Source organism: Agelaius phoeniceus, chromosome 6 (assembly GCF_051311805.1).
Source record: "Agelaius phoeniceus isolate bAgePho1 chromosome 6, bAgePho1.hap1, whole genome shotgun sequence".
Lineage (NCBI taxonomy): Eukaryota > Metazoa > Chordata > Aves > Passeriformes > Icteridae > Agelaius > Agelaius phoeniceus.
Genome location: NC_135270.1, coordinates 33,657,995 through 33,680,200, shown reverse-complemented (window position 1 = coordinate 33,680,200; position 22,206 = coordinate 33,657,995). Strand labels below are relative to the sequence as shown.

Sequence of the window (22,206 nt, the reverse complement as noted above, 5' to 3'; positions counted from 1 at the left end):
AGACTTAGATAAAGATGGCTTGATTTTTTAGTGAATGAAAAACTTATCTGAATTATACAACAACTTAAGTGAATAGGAAGTTAGAAAATAGGAGAAATTACTCACTTTAGCCTACATAAATCTTTTTGCAACCTCAGCTCCAACTTCAACAACCTGTAGTACCTATTACTAGAAATTACACTAAGAAAATATATTTAGACCCCAGATTCAGGTTTATTCATATTCTGAAATCAGTTACTTAAATGAGAAGTGATTTTATAAATGAAAAACAACATTTTACAGTAATTCAAACTCAGAAGGGTTTGAAAATTCAGAACTGTAAACAAATGCATCACATTATCACAATAAGAGTTAGATAAACACAGCTGTCAAATCTTCTTCACCTGTCCTACTTCCCCTGCTCTATAGATATAAAAGCTGCTCAGTAGCTGCAAGAATCACAGAGTGGTTAGCACTCCTCTTCTCAGGCAAAAAGACAAGGCATTAAGACAAAAGGCCAGCATACTACAATGTGTGGTGCCATAATGCAGTGTTTGATGCTCTAGAGGGCCTTCAACAAGTACTGTACAGCAAAAAAATCAATGGAAAATCAGCATGATAACAGAGTATGAGTTGCCCTGTAATAGCCTTAAGCCCCACAAGGCTACTGGGGTCCCTTTCATTCACCGGGCTGCCCTGAGCTGGGTGAGCCTGCCCTCCCGCCCTGAGCACTCTGGATAGGTCAGTGCCCCATGGCTTTCACCTTCATTCTGGTTCTGATAGAGCTAATTTTCTTCACAGTGGCTATTATGGGGCCATGCTTTCGATTTGTGCTGGAAATAGTGCTGATAACACAGGGGTGGGGTTTTTCTGCTGCTGAGCAGCACTTGCACAGAGGCTGGAGTGCACAAGAACTTGGGAGGACACACACCTGGGACAGGTGAGCCCAGCTCAGCAGAAGGATATCCCCACACCAAACGGTGTAATGCTCAGCATACAGAGCTGTGGAAAAGAGAAAGGGAAGATGCCCAGAGTGATGTGATTGTTGCCCTAAGTCACTCTTACGCATGATGGAGCCCTGCTTCCCTTGAAATAGCTGAACACCTGTCTGCTGAGGGGAAGAACTGAATAAATTCCTTGTTTTGCTTTACTTATTACATCGTCTTTATCTCAACCCATGAGTTTTTTTCACTTTTACCCTTCAGATTTTCTCCCCCATCTCACTGGCAGGGGGGAATGGAGAAGTGACTGTGTGGGGCTGAGCTGCCAGCTGGGGCTAAACCACAACCAACTTGCACAGTAAGGGAAACTGACAGTGGCTCTTTTAAACTTTTAAAAGTGGAACTTTATTTTTCTTGGCATAGATTTGAAGGCTTTCATTTCTCTCTCTCTTTTTTTTTCTTAAATAACTGTATCCTCTAAGTAAACCTACTGATTTTGGACTGTAAGCACCCTCAGCATTAAATACATCCCTCCAATCCTATGGAGGGAGTTTCAGAGATGATTCCTCTGTCATGTTTAGCAAAGTAGAACTCTAGATGTACAAGAGAAAGAAATAGTGTTCAATTCCATGCAAATCGTTATGCATGCAACAAAATGGGCCTACAAATATTTCACTCATATGGTAGGTTTAATTTCAATATTTTTTTAATTACTTTCCAACAATGTCTGGTTTCTGTTGAATTTACGCTAGTACTTGGCATTTGATGCAACCCCAAAAAGATAAGATACATATGTCCCCTCTTCACAGTCTTGGCATTTTTACCTTAACTCAGGCATTGAAGGGATTGGTTTGAAAAATTACCTTGCTGATTAGATGGGTTTTCTAGTAAATATATTGCATTAATCCTTACATTCAAAATATGACATAAGGTACACAAACGTTCCTGAATGACTCAACAGCAACATATCATGGCTTAAGGAGGACATGTACGCTGATCTCTGTGAGCAAAGAAAGAGCTAATTGGGAGTTAGATTCAGTGTGATTATCAGCTTGTTTATGATAAGGGAGTACTCTTCTGAATAGCACTGTAAATTCATTCCCTGATTGTGGTGTTAAACCACAGCTCACCCCTCCCCCCTGCCTTTTTTTTTTATTTGGTTAGAAGGGGCTTTAAACTATTTTAAGCAGATGACAGTGTCATGCTTTGATTTTCATCCATCTTAAAAAATAAATCAGCTACATGAGCCTGATGTCAAATTTCACTTTCTAATCGGAGAAAGGCACATTTTAAGTGTTTACTATAAGAACACATTTGGATAATTTTTCCCCATGTCATTATGAACATTAGACTGACCCAATTAATATGAGATGTTTCTATGCTGCTGGAACAGACCGTGTTACAGAAAGAGCCATTTGCACAACCTGTTCATGATTATGGGCCATAAGGACACAAAGATGGCATAGACATTTGTGGACCATCTGAATTCTTACGGAGGAACGGAAAAGAGGGAAAAAAAAAATTTTGTTAGCTGACTGTTGTGGGTCATGTTTTTTAATCCAGAGTATTGGACATGTAACACAGCAACAAGAGCTGATCATTTTGTTTAATCACCTTTTGGATCTGTGCCAGATGGTCTCTATTGAGAGCGCTGCAAACAGAGAGAGATGAACTGCGTCTAACATGCCACTAGAGCTTTCCCGTAAATGTCTGAGAACTGAATCCAACAAGAATTTAGTCTCAGAGCAGAAAGGGATACATTTAAAAACTATGTGCATTAACTATACTTTTCCCCATAGAATCCTCACTTGGCATGAATAATTTACCCTCTCTTATGCTAATGGGATCATGAAAGTATCCCTGTGTCTTTAGTGCAGCTATTCTCAGCTTTCAGTAATTACCCCACCCAGTGAAAATAACATGGCTCCTGCAGCTGAACGGCCTACCACTACCTGGCAATTAGAAAGATCATGGCTGACAGAGGAGCGGTCCAGAGATGGACACACAGGCTTCGGCAGCCTCAGGAGCAGCTTGAAAAATTAAAAGCCTTCCACTGTGAACATTTCCGTCGTTGCTTAGGATCAACACGGAGAGAGCAGCTCCTGCAAGGGCATTTTTATTTTTTAAGGATGACACAGAGTATTCCAATGTACTATATCAGGCACCCCCATATTAAGAAACAGAAACATTTCTTGGTCATCAACAGCTAAAATAAAGCTTATCAGTTGCTTTTTTTTTAAATAAGAGCTGTCTTAATAAACAAGAGGGAGAGAATTAAAAAGTCAATTAATGAGTGTCCTTCGGTATCTAACAATTTTATCTGCTATACAAAGGAAACCCTGTAGTTTTTCATTAATGAAAAGTTTTTTATAAAACAATTACAAAGAACTAGGCTTTGACCTCTGTCCATGGCACTCCATGTTAGGTAGTTCACTATGTAAAAATTATCAGGCTAAAACATCTGGGAAAGAAAGCTATGAAACAGCAGGGAACGTGGCTGGTTTATTGTTTATCTTTTGTTTATGAGGCAGTATTCAAGTTTAATTACTACTCTAAATTAAACTCTAACAGGCATCAGGAGACATCCCTTTACACAACTATGTTAAAAAAAAAAATTCAGAGATTCCAACACTAGATCTTTCAAATAAATTGGTATATATATATATAGGAAAAAATTAGTCTGTAACAACACAGGAAGATATTTAAGCACTTAATACTGTATATTTGAATGTGTTGCATTTTGAAGCCATTAATATTGTAGCAAACATACAATTATAATTTAGTGAATGGGATGTTATCTAGCATTTGGAGGCAAATTGGGTTAGGCTGAATAGGGTCTGAGATGGAGGGAATAGCCTAAGGCAGAATCCTACCTTTGTATTTTGAAATACAAATACATAAATAAATATATATACACACACATATATTTTAAAATACCCAGAAACATGAAATCAGAGACAAACCTCTCCACAGTAACAATTTCTTAAGTAAAATAATGTACTTTTTTTCTCTGAACATTCACATACAAAAGTGGAGGAAAGAGTTCACTGTTTACCGTAACAGTAAGTGACCAGTTTTATATGAACTTAGCTGTAGGAAAAAATAAAAGTTGAAAGCAACTAGCAAAAGATTATTCCAGATGGCATCTGTCATATTGTATTTAGGGTTATTTTAAAGAGATTACTGCCACTATGAAAACATTCCATTGACAGAGTTTTGCTAGGCTGCTTTTGAAACCCCAGCAAAACATACTACAAATATGGAAGTAAATGTGTATGTAGATTTTTATCTACATCTTAATATACAAACCTACATGGATTAAAAGGTAAGAGTGAGGTGAGTAACTTGAATACAAGTATAGTGTTTTAAACACCACACACACTCTCTGAGCTGTAATTTAATAAAAGGTGAGGAATCTGCAGTTGCTACCCACCTGATTGTTAGAAAACAGTACAGTGAAGTGAAAATTCACTATAAAATTTTAATGCTACTTATTGAACAGTGGGTAGGGACACAGGTCTTTTTGTGGTTATTGTTTAATTGCTGGAGTCAGCAAACATTTTTTTTCATGCAATAGACAGAAATAAAAGAAAGGATGGGAGGATATCAAAAATTGACTATATTTAGCTAAGCTGGTTCTGGCATGATCATGGTTAATGTGCATGTGGTGTGCAGTGTGAGCTCAGCAGTTACTGGGCCAACTGTCTCAGTATTTCTGGGAATTCTGCCTATTCACAGTGCAGGGATTGTTCAATTGCTGCAAAATGTACAAAATGAATTTTACAAAAATGAATTGTAAGGAAGGCCCCATTACAACGATTTTACAGCAAAGATGTCAACATCAATTTTTCTTTCATGCATAGCTAATGATTAAAACAACATACTCCATTTGCCTAAGAATTTATTTCTTATTGGCACATCAAAATATTGAAATCAAAGTTATCTTTACTCTACCCTTATTACTCATTGCTGCTGAACCCACACCATTGTTCAAACCATGAAAAAATAAAGCAAACTTGGCAAGAAATACTTAAAACAAAGGCCCATCAATATTCTCCAATTTGTCAACATCTCAATTACAGCAATGGAAAAAATGTAAATTTCATGTGCTTTGAACACTAAGGGGTCTATTCTTCTGTCAGTGCACATGCGTAACTCCCATCACCATTAATGGGAATTACTCATACATATCAACACAAGGACGGGCCCCTCAAACTTGAAAGAAAAAGATGAATTAATAAGGGCTACTCGCTTCCTGTATCTTCCTCAGTTGAAAAAAGTCATTGTTCTTTAAGAGTTTTTCAGACTTCATACAGTTCACCTTTATAAGAGCTGTGCCTTCTGAAATAATGCATCTCCAGTGAAGCATTATTTATTAGCAAGTTTGATTTTTCAGTCTGGATGTTTGAGCCTGCCTTTCAGGAATTTCCTTTCTTACAGAAGGCAGCTCTCTTCCAATAAAACCATACCCTATCACTTTATAGGTAAAAACACAAAGGAATAAAAATATGTTCTGAATCTTTATGATGAATATGCATACTAGCTTCAGCAGGCTTACCATACTTACTTACCATACCAGGAAAAGAAGTTGTAGCATTAGCTTTTGGATTAGCTACCAAAGACTTTGCATGAACATATTATTTTTTAATTGTTGCTAACATCAACATATCCCTCTCCTTTTTCTAACTACTGGAGTTTGGTTCTAAGCTTTGAGTAGTGCCAGTAGAGTTTCTAATATTAAAATAGACCTTTGGGCTTTATCAGCTAGTCTTGAAAACAAATTTGATTTACACATTATATTACAGGATGGTATATACTGAATAAGAAATAATACTACTTAATTTTTCCAACAAGCATAAGTCCAGAGAGTTAACCATGATGGATGCTTCATTTCAGTTAATATCTTAGTTGACTTTGTCCTGAACCAGATTATGGAGTCTTTGCCAAAGAAAGCTATCATGGACAGACATCAAGCTGGCACAGAAGTGGTTCTAAACTACTTTGGGATTTGCTCTAGAGAGTAGCCTCAGATATTATTTATAAAAGGGCAGATCATTCAGCACAAGTAGTTATTAAAAAAAAAAAAAATCAAGCTTAAAAAGCCACACAACAATGAACTACTCACTCACATGTGTAAAGCAAAGAAGATGTGATACTCATTTATATTTTTACTGCTCTATAACCCATCAGAATTTTCTAATCTCTGGATTCTTACTTATGATGAAGTTTGTCACCCCAGATCTAATCCTAAAAAGATGCTGAACTTCCTGAAAGGTCCTGAAGGAAGACAGCCTCCATGTAACTTGGATGGATCAGGCCCTTTGAGTGAGTGAACTATGAATATGACAGATCAGGTATACAATCCTGGTACCATAAAATATGAAACTGAAATTATTCCCTGGTGCTTTCCTGTAGACCACATGTTTTTAAACCTTAAAGAGATTTATTTCCCATTTTTCATGCATAATCTGCCATATTCATTATTTGCAATATCCCATAAAGAAATTAAATAGGAATTAAAGTCTGGAAGCATCATATCCATCACTATGGTACAAACTGATGCCAAATTCTAGAAGTCATTTAGCCTTTTATGTAAAGGCAGTGGCTGTTTTCACTTTGTTTCGCAAAGAATAAAGAAAACACAATACCCCAGAAGACTTTCAGATGTGTTTTTTCCTCTCTGAAGAAAAGGGTGGATGATAAAGCTACACACACCTTTTAATCTTCCACTTAGACTTTTTACACATATATTCCTTGGCAAAAACCCCAGGGTCTTCTCTTTCCCCTCCCCTTCTCTCACCCCCTTTCCTGCCATCTCCCTTGCTATAACTCAGCTAACCCAACAGAACCAGTCAGTTTTAAATTTCAGTTGGGACCCCGGTGACCTGTTAATGAATCTACAGAGAGGAGAAAAACTCACAGTGTTGAGTTATGCCTGGTGTTGCTAGCTGACTTGGAGTCAGAAATGCTTGAAGCGTTAACGTAATTGCAAGAATGTGAAAAATGAAGCGTTGGGCTCCTGAGCAAAGCGAAAGGTCAAAGCAAGCCCTACACAAAACAAGTCTCTGGAAGATGGCCTCATTAGACCATTAAATCAGCTTCTCCTTTTTCTCCTTTGTAAGATGTTTAGAGTCTTTTATTTTTATTATTGGATACATTTAACTCTTTCCAGGGCAGGGGGAAAGTAGATCGGACCTACTACATCATTACTAATCTTTAAAATAGTATTATACAGCATTGATTTGCATTTGTGGATCTGAACTGGGATAAAGTCAATAACTGCTTGGTGGATTACAGATCACTACTACTTTGGTTTGCCAGATGATCAATATGTTGTGTAGCTTAGTTTTCTGTTGAACAAGTGAGGTGACATGCTAAGAACAACATAGACACTCACCACTAATAAAATTAGGATAATCTTTCAACATTTACTGCCTGAAGGCCCTTTACTTAACTCTTCCAATGCCAGCATGTTTCTAATAATACCAAACACAGGCCAGATTAACCCTTTTGATGCCAAAGGGCAGCCACGCACTGTAGCAGAGAGACTGTCCTCCATAAAGAGGCAAAATGTCTACACCATTTTTATTCGGTTCAGACTGTAAGAATTATGGATGAATTATTACAGGCAATAAATGTATTTATCTCATGCAGAGAAAGTCTGCAAAAAACAGTCATCACCCACCCAAATCCTTTCCATCTCCTCCCTCCACAAAATATAATAAAATTAAAATAAAGTAATAATTTATAAAAAAATATCACAGGATGCACATCATACACTCAAGGCAAAAGCAGAGACCCCTGGAAAAAGTGCTCTCAAAAGCCAGAAGAGACTGAATCTAGGATGAATCAATCTCTGCTGCCACCAGGCATTAGTGGAGAAGACTGTAAGTTGCTAATGTAACCCAAGACTCTCTAATGAGCTCCCATTTCCAAGAAATCCTTTGGGGCAAGTGAAGCAGCATTTGTGGAAGCTCTTGGCAAAACTGCAGGGAAACCAAGTTGACTGCACTGGAATAGCTCAAGAGGGCATCTATCCTTCTTGGCATTGTCTGGGACCAGCTCACTGCTGGCTCAGGAATTACAAAGTAAATTCTGCCCCTCCGAAGAAAGCCTAAGGAAAATTCAAGACAGACCCCATTCTCCTTACTCTTTCCCAGGACTGAGAGGGTGAGAGCAATCCAGAGCCATCTCTAATGGGAATTCTGCTGGTGCTGTAGAATAACCTTTCAGCTGCCAGCAGCTGAATGGAATGGTGATTTGTCACTGGACTTCGGCTTCCCTTTCGAAGGCCCAGATGAGCACAAAGGGAAACATACTAGCAATGTTTTACCCTGCTGGACTGGACGGCACTAGTGACTGATTTGGCCCCTCAAAGGCTGTTCCTCTTCCACATAAATGAATAACAGGTTTGTTGAAATCATATTTATTGGCAGAAACCTGTTTCTAAAGGAAAGTGGTGTAGTAGTCATCAACTGCTTTTTCTAATGCTTAGCAATATTTCCCAAGCACCCACCAGAGTTACATGACAGGGGATCAGAGACTATGAAATGCAGGATCCCTGGATATGTATACAAGCAATTTCTTTATACCAAGCATGGCTCAATGAAGGAACTTTTTTAATTTCTAAGGGGTTCCTGGGGCAGAGTGGCTATACAGGTGTCAGGAAACTTTCTCCCTAGGGATGGAATGAAGATGGCAGACCAATCAAAGGAATCATTTTTAAGCAAGCAAATCATCTGCTACACTGAGCACTTTAGCTACAATATACCACATAAACATTTGATCAACAGTATCTTGGCCTATGGCCAGCCAATAGACATAAAACCATTATGCTGTTTAGCAGTCAGGCTCTCCCTATCAGCTGTTGAAGTTGTAATGGTTCATGCTGGGTCTTGTACAGTTCCATTTTAATCCCATAGCAAAAAATCCTTGTGACTCATTTTGGAGTTGGATCACACCCTATGCCATGGCTGCTTTCTATCAGCAATAAGATTACAAATGTATAAACAATTCTTACAAATAGAAGACAAAACCAAACCACTCTACCAGAAACAAACTTTGCAAGTTCCTAGAACTGCAACGGGACAGCACCAGATCATCAGGCAGATGAGGGGAACTAGCTCTGTGCCAAGTAATGGGCCACGTGAGAGACATGAAATCACATATCTCTTCTGCTGTCTAAGCATGGCAAATATCATGGAGGGAGGCAGTCTGCAGCATGAGAATAGTCAAAGCAACTCTAGCCCTGAAGGCTTCTCCCTTTGCCATGTTGGGATCCTTCAAGACTAGCTGGTTATCAGCCCTGTCCATTGGTTCTGCTGGGCACGTGGGGAAAAAGGGAAAATACTGCAGATGTAGGAGAAACATCTTGTGGTGAGGCCATATCATAAGACCTTTTAGAGGTAATGTCTCTCTCACTGGCAGAAGCTTACCATGTTTGCAAAGAAAAACAAGAATGGAATCCACCTTAAACTCTGGACTAAAAAAAAAAATCAAAAAAGGAGAAAAAAGAAAAAATCAACTCTTGAGTCAAAATCCAAGAATGACAGCAGGCCATCTTTACCCAACATTTAGCACTGAGGGCTTGACTCTTACACCTTCTGGAGTCAGTTATTCTTTTAATGAGCACGTGTAAAACACTATCATAACAGAATGACAGCCTTTGACACTCACTCAGCATGGATGCAGATGACCACACATAAGGTGCAATGCAGTAGGAAATAAAAAAACCCTAAAATAATAATCAAACCTCCTCAACCTTGAGGAACTTTCACTGTATATAGATACAAAAGAGGTTTTGCAGTTGAGGTGTATCTCTATTTACCATTCAGAATCCAGATTTTCAGAAACAAAAACAAATCTGTACAAGCAAACATCTCAAGAAACATTTTTTCTGTCTAATTCAGGGTTTGCTTCTACTTTATATAATTTAGCAGCTTCATAACTTCACATAGAAGTCTCTCTCTCATATAAAACTGCAGGTTAAACTCTCCTTCTTTAACCCAACCCAAACAACTGCACCGCAGCTGGAGAATATGTCTGTCATTATATTTACTTACACCACACAAAAATAAACTGTAGATAACCAAATTTGTAAAGGAATTGGCAGAACTAATCAATTGTTATTACAAAGCTTGTTTGAAGATTAGATATTTCGCTTTGAAATAATAATAAAATGCAGCTAAGTGGGTTAGGAAAAGGAAATACCGTCTCCCTAACTTACAGCTGATTACACTGCAAGTCTGCCACTCCATGTTTACTCTAAGGCAGATGTACTGATATAATGAAAAAAGCTGGAGTTATTTTAGTCATGCCTACTTTGTGGAGAGAAAAAGTTTGACCTTTTACCTTGCTCGCTGCTGTTGTCTCCACTCTGGGAAGCGTGGCCCCCGCTGGAGGGCCCTGGTGTGCCTGCCGAGTGCGTTGAGGTTGCATCATCGTGGTCTCTCCAAGATGAAGGATTCTGGTGTCAGAGTGCCAAGGAATTTTTCCACAGTTCCCATTCCAATAGCAAATGAAGAACAGAAAGCAAACCAGGAGAAGAGAGGAGGAAGGGGAGGAAAGTATACACATTAGCATTTGTGAAATGTGCCAAACACCTATACTGTTTGCACAGCGTAATAATTCTTCAGCAAAGGCAAGCAGAGGAGATACAAAGATTTACTTGTTAAAACACAGGACAGATTTTTTTTTCTTTTTTAAACTTTCCACAGACTTTTCTGGATTTAATTGTTTGAATAGTACTGGAAAACAATATTTCAGGACAGAACAAAAAACCCGTAAGTTTAGTTTCTTAAGGAGCTCTACAGGGTAGTAGGGGGGGGGGTGGAGGGGAGGCAGAGGAGGGAAGGGTATCTACCTACATAGTTTATGATACTAGGTGTTCTCATTAGGATCAGGATAGTTGGCATGCAAACTATCTCCCCACACTTTGTTTTTCCAGACAGTGAGGGGAGAAGAGGAGGGAAATTTTTTCAAGAAGTACAGGAGAACACGCATGGGAGAGGAGTGTGTCCTCACTCCCCAACCTCTCTGTCACCCATTTAAATGCTGGAAAAACTTCCAACAAAATCAAAGTTGTGAAGGGAAAAAAGAGATTTTCTCTGAAAGACATTATATACCAGGAGAGATGCTTCCTAACCCCCAGCTACCACCTTGATTTGACACATTTCAAGAGACTTTTCTGGATTTATCACTCTAACAGTTCACTTACAAGAATTGTCAAGAACAACCACCAGGTGATTATATAAAATAACATGTATAATGATTTTCATGCAATTCTTTCTGCATTACTATGCATAAAACACTACAAAAGGGAATGCAGAAGGCAGACTTACAAAGTTCGCAAAACTTGGCTAAGTAAGAGCTGAAGTACTGTACTTAAGTCACATAACTCATGTATGCTTTCTAATTTATTGGGTATTGGCTTTCCTGGAGAGAGGAGCTGCTATTTAAAAGGATAAGTGAGGAAAACTTAATGTTACAGTTTAGTGCTACTTTGTTGAGTGTATTCTCCTCCTGTCCTCCTCCCCTTTCCTGATCATTCCCAATACCCTGCTGTTGCTTAAAGGAAAACAGGAATTCTACTGTACAGGAAGAGCTTTATCAGCACCACATGAAGGCAGGCAAGAGATGGAATTTCCTCTGGCAGAAAAGGAGAGCAAGAACACATGAAACAGATCAGAGTAGGGGTTGGACCTGCATTACTTGTCACCTGCATGCGACAATTTAAATCAAGCACATTATAACAATCTAACAACCGAACAAAAAACAAATCTTCCCTCAAAAAAAAATTGCTTTCTTAGGCTGCTTAGTTTTGATTGTGGTTTAAATCTACATTGTGAAATAACACTAGACTATTAAAGCATGAGGAGAAGCTGAAAGCAGTAAGTGACAAGTTGGATAAATTCTTTGAGCAGGACCGATTCTGACCTCATCTACATCAATGTGTAGTAGGAGTAAGTTCAACATAATCAACTGATTTACCCATTGTAAAATACAGTGTAAGTGTGATTGGGACCAAGTCCCAAAATCTATATTGAAACATCTCAAAGTAATCTTCTAGCACTGATTAGTACCACATGCTGTACAGCAACACAGGATAGAACTGCCAAGGAAAGGCTTGCTACAATACCCAGCAACATAAATCTGACGGGCCTGACCTGGATCACAGCAGAGACAAAGGAAAGAGCCCATGACTTCAAAAGGTTCCCAGGAAAGTCTCAGGTGACCAAAGGGTAAGAAGGATCCAAATCCCCTTCACCTTACATGGACAGAAACACACATACACCCACGTATGCGGTTCCATGACAGGAAGACACGAGTAAAATCAGAAGACAGGTCAGGATCTGAAATTTGCCTAACCTGTCAGCACAGTATGCAGCACAAGAACACTTACAGCACAAAATCACCAGCCCCTCCAGAACCTATAAGACTGAACTACTTTTCCTCACACAGAACTGCAGGAAAAAACTGCAACTAAACAGTACTCTTTTATATTCATTGAGGTTATTGTGTTAATCTTCTCTAAATAATACTGTTATTCCCCACCGTTTCATTAAAAAAAAAACAAACAGCAAAACAAAACAAGAAAAACAAATAAACCCCCCACATTTTACCATCATATTTCAGAGTCAGGTGGAGAGAAAAACAAAAAAAAGATGAGAAATCTTGAAAGTTCAAGCAGCCCAGGTGTTATTAAAAGAACAAAAAAAACTTGAAAATAAGGTTAGCAAAAAGTTCAGATGGAAATAAAAGGCAAAAACTGTGCAAGTTTCTTTACAGCCTGGATTAAAACACAGTTGTGCCTATGAGCTTCTCTTTTTATCTCTGACTTAGGAAGCCACTCAAATAGCTTCAAGCTGAAGGCAAACAGCAGACAGGAGCTCTTCAGCCCTCTGCAGCCTCTTAGCGTCAGCTGTTTGCCGGATGGTAATCAGATAAAGAGCTAGAAGAAATACATGAAAAAGAAAAGAAACAATAGCATAGCATGAGTTTAGCCCTCCAACAACATCATGCTGGAACCTTCTTTTAGAAAACATAGTAATTGCAACATGTTCACCTAGGCTAAACTTTTCATGGAACACAGTGAATTATGCTAATTTTGTGTACTGCAGGCTCTCTTGTGCTGGCTGCAGCTGGAGCTCCTTATCACATGTAGAAAGTTACAATAATTAACTGGTAACTGCTCAGCTATGTTTTAAGGTGAATGTCATCCAAAACCTATCATACAATATTTCAAAATCTAGACCAGCCTTTCTGTTTCAAAGTTGTAAAAATTTGTAAAGGATCACTGAATGAGACTTCCCACAGCTGAAAACACTTGCTGTCTCTACCAGGCTGAGTTGTTCTTGACCTCAGTTTGTAGATCTGGTTTGAGAAAGACACACTGTATTGATTGAAAATTCAATGTATTTCTTGTGACACAGTATTCTTGAGGGAGCTGTTTGGCAGAGTTTTGTTGGAGGACAGAAAATATAAGATAAGGTATTTACTAAATGCAACAGAAAAATATTAAAGGAATTTGAAAGGGAGAGAAATAGCTAGACTTTAATATCATAAAAAATGACAAAAAATTTTAGGGGTGGAGCTTACAGACTCATAAAAAGGCAGCATCCTTTTGGTTTGGACTAAGATCCTTGCACGAGTCAGTGAATTGATCTTTTTCTCTCCTAGACAATTTCCAACCTCACATCCCTCAAAAAATATTCTTGGCCAAATGACTAATCGTAAGTATTTATTTCATGCACACCTTCACCCAAAAAAAACCCCAACAAAAAACAAACAAACAAACAAAAAAAACCCCAAACAAACTAAAAACCCCTAAAAAACAACCAAATGACACCTTTAAAGTGTGCTTCACTGGAAAACTTCATCTGTATAGCTGAAGTACCTGAAGTGATCCTAGTCTAAAACCCACTAATATTAGTTGCAATTTTATGTTAGTTTCAATAAAATTTGTATTGACTTATCACACTGAAAAAAATTTTTAAAAAATAAGAAAACAAAGAAACAAAACATATAGCTTTAGATAAATTACACAAACTGCTAGCATGACTTCTCATTTCTTCTTGCAAGTTTAGTAATATACTTTGCAGAAACACACTGTAGAGATATCTGCCAAAACAGAATGGTCTATTTTGTGTACGTGCACACACTATAAAAATTTCACACATGTATGACCTAAACTAATGCCAGCTATCATAGAAAGTGAACAGCACACATGTATCTATTCCCAGTAGTTCTAATAATTGGGAGCCAAATATGGTACTCCTCTTGCTCTTACCTAATTGTGTTAAAGAGCAGTGTTACTAGGAGAAAAGCAGTGAATACTGAGTAGAGCACAATAGAAGGAGATGGAAAATAGATACAAGAAGCTATGTCTCCAGGGGCAGTATTTTCTATTTGCTGGGCTACAGACTCACAGCTGATAATGCAAGTTGTAATTAATATAAAAGCAGGAGACAATATGGGGAAAGCTTGTACTAGCAGGGCCACAGGAGATCACTCCACTGCTATCCTCTGTTTCTCATTTACACACACGGCCTTCCCTAGAAAACACAATTTTACCAGTGTTTTTTCCCTTGAAAGTAAAAAAAAAAATTGATTTAGCACCACCATTGAATTTTGCTAAATCTAGAAAAGAGCATCAGAAAGGACAAAAGGCATACAAAGCCAATCTGACGCATTTCTCTTTTGTTGATGCTGAAAATCTGCTGGAAACCATAAGAGTTTTTAACTACTACAGGATTTCTTGAACAGAGATGTTGTAACAGAGAAATTTGATATAGGATAAGCTTCTGACAAATTGCAATTCTTACTTTGTATGTCCAAAATATCTGCTGGGCAAAGTCTGGCTAGCTTCTTGTGAGTGTATGTAGTCCTGCTAGGGTTGATTCTGATCTCATACTGCTTTTTATGGTGATATTAAAGACTCAATTAACCATAAGGAATCTGCTTCTTATTTATAACTAGGAAGTAAAATCAATCAGGCCAGCTGATACCCATGTGAGTGAGCTAAGCAGGATTTGACTCACATATTTTAACTGAAGTTTCAAGTTTACAACTCTGACAGGATCAGGCCCCAACATAATTTTATCAGATGAAATTGAAAAAATCATTAATCTTAAAAGAACAAACAAAACACAACTTGTTTTTATAAAAGAAATTACAATGGCTATAAAGCTTATTGTTTCTAAACATGGTTCGACTCAAAGGTCTGGTAAATAAATTCTACCAGTTTCTCAGGGGTTTTTTTCCCCAGCTATACAGTTTCAGCTATTTTTCAGTTTTACAAAACTGAACTGAACTACTTGATACCGACGGCATTATCCTCCCCAAACACAATCCAAATCCTGCTCACCTTGTTCTTACAAGCAACACATATAACACATGTAGGAATGGCTGATATGACTGATACCCCAAAGATGTGTATCGAGGTACAGCCATATATGGAACTGTTGCAGACCACGCAGGACACGGAAATCCATCGCACGCATGCACACAGGTTCCCGTGAGCGTATCTGTGTCTGTGTGTGGTGTGTGTAAAGTCCAGGGTGGTACCTCAGACACCACGCCGAGTGCATTTAATAATAAACTTACTGTTTAAAGGAACTTTCAATAAGACAAAAAGACATGAAAAGCTCTAATTTGACATAATATGTATGTTTTCTAAAAAAGACTACTCCTGGTATCACTCAGGTTTATTTTCCAAAAGATGCATATTTAAGAGGATTACTTTTTTTTGTGCTATAGTTACACAATTGAAACAAAAAATAACGCCCAGCAATCTATCAGATATTTTGTATATATGTACAAGTTTTAATTCTTGTCCCTTGATTTTGCATTTGAAGAAAGCATCAGGAGCAATTTTTGAGTCTCCTAGAACATGGCAGCTTTCTAAAAAGCTGCGTGTTTTGTATTTTCTAATTAAGATTGAAATCAGACATGTAATCCACCTGTCACCAAGGAACTGAGACTTGAAAAATCAGGGGGGTGTTGGGTTTTTTAATTGTCCTCCTATGTCATTCTGTGTGGCTACACTTCATCTAGACTGATAGACAACTCAAACCAAAAGGGATCACAGTTATCAAATAGATACTGAAAAACATTATTGGTTCAGTTTGAGAGAACAGAGTTTAAAGTTAAAACACTCAAATTTGAGACTTCAGCTGTTGACAGAAGTGCACCTTGGCCCAACAAAAAGCAGGAATGCACAACACTAACTACAGTCTTGGAAAATTCCTGATGTTCTTTGCCCCTTTGGAAGGCACTACAAAAAAAAAGAAAGAAAGGGCCTACAGCAATGTCCTAAGGAACATTCTAAGTTTGCCTTATTATTGTTGCACTTAGCTACTTAGTTTTCCTTCTGACACTACAGACAGAAAGGGCACCTTTGGGGTCTAATCTGGTGTTTCTCAAAACTCCCACTGAAGTCCACAAAAGTGTGGCATACCTGCAGACTTAGCATCAGGCCCCCAGTTGCTTCTTCACTACTCAGTGAAATCTTACCTGAAGATTTAATTATATTACTGGAACAGGTATGTACTACACTATTTTTATTTTTTCTAATCTGCAAAATGTCAGGAATTTGCACAGACCATTCTTTGAGGAGAAATATTAAAGAAATGTTAAATTGTCTGGATATCCAAAAGTACAAAATAAAGTATTTCCTCATGTGAGAGCTGAAAGTTTTAATATTCAGACTAATCTTTCTCTTCTACAGCTAAGATGTTGGATTTCTAATCTGTCAAGAGTCTTTTTTTATAAAAGACATGTATGTATATTTCTGTCTGTTTTAATGATATTTTAGGAATTATGATCTGTATGTTATTACCTCTGAGCTACAAAAACATATGAACAAATATCGAAAAGACTGTTCCCACAAAAGCCAGTGGAAGGACAGCCATAAATTTCTGTGGGAGAATTACTGGGCTTCAAAACAGGTTTGTGCTAAAGGAAGAATTGTATCACACCAGGTGAGGCCAGCTACAAAAGAAGTGTAATTTAAGTAAAAAATCTTATAATATGTTCAAAAAAAGTTTAAAATCTCCAAATTTTGTGAGCATCATGTTTTTCAAATTTGAATAGCTCGAAATATGAAAAAAAAGATCTGCAAACAATCTCATCAGACATGTTAGGCTGAATACAGAATTCAGGATAGTGCCTGGTATGTTTAGTTGAACAATAATAAATTGTCTGTGCTGGGAAACCGAACTTGAACTGCAGCTGCAAAGGCTTTTTTTTTTTCTCTTTTCTTATCTTTTTTCCCCCCTAACTAATCTGGTTCAGTCAGGGCATAGCTGTAATTACCTTCTTCCCATCTACAGCTAATACCTCAGAGCAATAAAAAAAAACGAGGGTGTTAAAAATTCAAACACTAATTATGGGCTGTTATATTTACTAAACACAGCAGAGTAATAACAAAAGTTTCAGCTTCTTGTGGCCAGCACTACTCTGTTTGATCTACCAAGTCCCTGGACCCTTTACACTAACTATATTACATAACAGTTAATAGCGCACTAAAATAAAATTTAATAAACACATTTATTACCAAACATGTACAGCACAACAACTTTCAGCTGTTTCCTTTTTTTCGGCACAGGTGTATCTCTGAAGAGTTCATTCCTTTGTTGTTTTTGGGTTTGGTTTCCAGTTAAGTTATTTAAATAGCAGTGCAGTAGATTTTGAAAGGGGAAGCATGCAATATTTGAGTACCCCATTTAAAGTGTTATGGTAAATATTGGCTAATCCTGCAATTCTTTTGGTTACTTTCCTTCATGCCAGTTTTAAGGTCTAGAAAAACAATAAAGCTGAGAGTTGCCTTAGTTCCTAATTCAGCTCTGCCACTACTATCACCCCTCACATTCACATTAAACACACACAGGGTAGCTTTACACCACTTAATAACAATAGAGGGGTATGGATTTTTGGGGTGTCAAACAGCTGTCACAAACTGTCACCTCCACAAGAGAAACCTTGGCACACAACAAATTAACCTACACTTCTTTTGGGCTATCATTATTCATAGCCAATCAGTTGAAATGCTCCTAGTATTTCATGTGCAAATAAAACCATGAGGGGAAGACCCGCAGATCAGAATAGTGGGCCAATACATAAAACAGAGGAAACAACATGCTGTCTCTGTCCTTCTGAAGTGGCTCATCATCACCCCTACACCAACTTTCACCAAATGAGATCTAGCCTAAGGCTATATATTAAATATGCATATCAAGGCAAATGAAAAAAAAATAAACCTGGAGAGCCAAATTGGACAAATTTGCATGCTTGAACTGCTACATTTTCAGGTAGATGCTCAGAAATGATAGCTCATTTTTTAATAGACTTGCATGTTTATATTAGCCATTTTTTTAAAGCTTTTCCTTTTCTGTGAATAAAGATGCATTTCTTTCTGCTGGAACATTGTACAGTGCAAATATAAAACACGGTAGTTTGACTAAGCTATAAAAAGGTGTTAAAGTTTTGTCAGGAAAACAAGCTAATATACAAAGAAAAAAAAAATCCAATAAGGAGACACATTTCCCAAAACGCATGAATAAAATGTAACTATGTGATACAACTCTTCATTTCCCAGTTGGTGTTCTGGTTGCACAAATTATTGCTTCCTTTCAAAACAAATAGCAGGGGGCTAAAGTAAAAATGTTATAGCTCAAATCTCCAGGAAGTAAAAGGCTTTAAATTATAATACCCAATGAAGTGGTAAACCCTAACGGGTGCAAGACAAATGGGTTGTCATATTTATTTGAGTTTGTTTTTGGGGCCACAAAAGCAAGAGGAGATTCTTCTTAAGGAAGATAATAGTTACCAAATTATCAAAATGCTAACCCCCTCCACTCCTGTCCTATCATTGTGTGTGAATTTAAATATTATAATGGAGCACTGCAAATTGGCTTGAGCATTTGCCATCTGCCAGAACCCTAAACAGGCTAGTTTATCTAATCTCTTCAATATAAACATAAGCATGCTCCATTTCTACACTTCCACTTGAAACACACTCTTGTAAAGAAACTGTACTGGAGAAACATGTATTTTTTTTTTTCCGTTTCTCTAAATTTTACACAGTGACTCACTATCTCTCAGGTTGCCACTCATTTCAATTTCTTTTCTAGTGCTCTCCCAGAATACTTATGCCCACGAATTTAAGGTTGTAAAATGCCATGAAACAAATATTTTTGAAATTGTGTCATGCCTCATGGAGTTTATTACCTACGTCTGAGTTAGCTGATAAGCAGATAAACTTTAAGGAAGACCTGCGTACTTTTTTTTCTCTCAAAATAATAGATTTAAAACAGAAACCAGCAGAAACCTTGTCATGCAATGTTTACTGAATACAAATGAGAAAATGAAAGCTAAGGCTTGGGTCCAAAAATATTTCCCATAACTAAGCCACGCCAGAAGGGGGACATTCAGAAGAATTTATTATTATTTTATTTCCCAATTCAGCTTCAGTCCAGGTCTAATGTAATTACCAAATACACACAAAAACAACATGTTTTCAAAGGAAACAAAAGCTCCTAGAAAGCTCATTCTCCCTGGGCTTCCAGCTACTCTTAACACACTGGGAAATAAAGGCAGGCGCCTGTGCAGAAAGCATGGTTAACTTCACACCGGGTGTTAAATTAATATTTCAACCGCTAAAATATTAGACTCTATCATTTAGATTATTAGTTCAATTGAATCTAAAACTGTATAAACCCCTTTGCCCCCCAGGGATGCGTTCCTATAAATAAAGTGGAATTCACACCCACCCTTTTTAACCAGAGCTATTCCTTTCCTTTTCTGCTGTACCAGCTGCAATCTTTCCCTCCACATCCCCAAGTCTCTCTGCATCTACATCTTTTGAAGGATCAGAGGAGCCACTCCAAAACTCAGAAAAAACAAAGGCACTCTCCTTTCATGCACACCAATGTTCAGTACTACACACATTACACTAATTCACCAACTCCTAAAGTGTTAAAATCAACTGCTAACCTACGGTTACTCAATCATCATTCTCTCCAACTTTCTGTAATACATTGTTAATAATTGCTTCATCAAGGTTACTGTCTTTTATTATGAAGATGCTTCAGGCGTTTGGCAATAAGTCCATATTCTGACAATAAGTTGCTATAAAGCAAAAGCATTGGAAACTCTAATGTGCTAACCCCTTTTTTTAATGTAGTGTAGTATTGCCAATAATTCTCATCACTTGTCATCTCTATGAGAGGGGAGGGGGAAGCAAATCAGCAAACTTTCTTCCTAACTTTCTTGTCTGTGTTTCCTTACATTGATGCATTGATTACAAAGTTGGCAAAGAACAGGAGAAAGCACTGATCCCCACATCAAACCAACAGTTTGCTAGCTCTCCAAGCCGCCCAGACTAGGAAACTTTACAAACCATTGCAAACTCGATGCTTTACAGATGAAAACTGAAGGAGTCTTTTGCATTTCTACAACTTTGCAAAGCGGAAGGGAAGAAAGTTTGAAGATGGGATTCAAGCTTGCAGGAGGTTAAGGTAGTAGCAAAACTAACAGACAACAGCAGCAAAGCAAGGAAATCCAGAAAAGGTCTTCTAAGCAGGTTAAAAACTTTAAAAAATGTCATAAAGAAAACAGAAGGACTTACATGATCGGCTAAATTTGTGGAAGATCCTGAGAGTTCTTCATGGTCTGATTTGGAGCTGCCATCCCTTTCATCAATAACGAGGTCTATTGGCATTTTTCCTTTCAAACAACTAATGTACCGATGGCAGAAATTATCACACAATTCATGAACCTGAAAAGAATAACAAGAATAATAGAATCAATAATGGCTAAATATCGTGTTTCGGCGCTTTTGTTTTTTTTTTTTGGTAACAAGTTCAACCCTCTGATCTACTCCACAAGTAACTCTAAGTAACTCTAATTAAGGGGGACAATAGTTGAAGGCAAGGAAACAATAGAGAAATTGTTGCAGCACATATTATTCTCTTGAGACTTGCTGCAGCAACAAGTTAGAGAGAGAGATAGTGGGCTCGGACTTGAGTGCTGAAGAAAATCGGATTTGGTGATAACATCGGAACACTGGGAGCTGGACCCAGGTGGTATCTCCGGAGCATGCACAACCCAGACAGGTACAACTAGTCACTTGGGACGGGATCAGTTTAAACCGGGGCTAAAAAAAGGTCTAAATGGCCGGGAGCAGTAAAATGAAGCTACTTGCTGAGGTTGTGGGAAGAGCCATTCTTGTCCCAGGGCACAGCCCCTGCCCACGCCTGCAGGGGCCCCTGCCTCTTCCAAACATTTAGTCCTTGCTTGGGGTTAATGTGCCTGCCAGAGCCGGAGAGGAGAACGAATGGTTTCATTTCTGTTTGTTAAATATAATATTTCTGAGAGGGAAAAAGAGCTTCTACTGAGGAAAGGAGTAAGAAGGATTAAAGGGGTTTAATATTTAATATTAGTAAATATTGAAATTACACACACACACACAAAAAGGGGAAAAAACGGTCTGGGCATGTCTGTCGGGTGTCACATGCTCTGATGGCACAGGTTACGGTGTCACAATGCATTACCCCTATCTTCTCTGGCCGTGTTTACAAGTCAGCCCAAACAGTCGGGAGGAAGGGAGCTGGGGGGGCAGCGGGCGAGGGGAGAGGGGGCAGGGAATGGCGTGCCCCCCGCCCACCTCCTTGGCTCTTACCTTTTCTAATTCCAAAAGATGAAACCTTAGTACTTGTATTGCTTGGATCATCTGCAAGAAAGTTTTGAGCAGGGGGTTACGTGGGAGACAGGAGCACAGGGGCTGGGCAGAGCCGCGAGCCCGAGTGGGAAAGGGGGAGAAGGGGATTGTCAGGGCGCGCGGTCATTATACAGGATTTTAGCTCATTGGTCACGCTTTAACAATTTTGATCAACTTTAACCTAAACACTTGATTTTTATCATATTTATTCCAGGAGCGGTGATTAGCGCTTTATTACCGCGATCTTGGAGAAAACCTCTTCCTCTCCTCGTTCCCCTCTCAGCACCCCGGCCCTCATCCCTGAGGGTTCGCAGAGAAGTCAAACACACGCTCCCACCCCCATCCCCGCCCGCAGGAGAAAGGGGGGTGAATGTGTGTTTGAATAGTTTGGCATCTTCTTTACAAGCGGATTTAGGCACTTTGAATATTGAAATCGTTCACATTAGCAAAAGAATTACATTAGAAATCTCCAGCTCTCTCCTCTTAAGCAGTTACTTCCTTCACTTTTAGCTTCCCGTGGCTTTCAAACTCAGCTTTGCAATGCATTGGGGCTTGAGACTTTGCTCT

At 38.3% G+C, this 22,206-nt stretch overlaps 1 protein-coding gene across 4 annotated transcripts in view; it reads right to left on the bottom strand.

Moving 5' to 3' along the window:
• MEIS2 (Meis homeobox 2) overlaps positions 1-22,206 on the bottom strand; it is a 174,108-nt gene that overhangs the window by 146,648 nt on the left and 5,254 nt on the right. For all 4 annotated transcript variants that reach the window (XM_077180374.1, XM_054634026.2, XM_054634024.2 and 1 more), the window contains 3 exons: positions 21,601-21,651; positions 20,548-20,697; positions 10,272-10,386 (listed from right to left, as the gene is read on the bottom strand). In XM_077180374.1, coding sequence (XP_077036489.1) covers positions 10,272-10,386; positions 20,548-20,697; positions 21,601-21,651 — 316 coding nt within the window. The remainder of the gene's footprint in view (positions 1-10,271; positions 10,387-20,547; positions 20,698-21,600; positions 21,652-22,206) is intronic.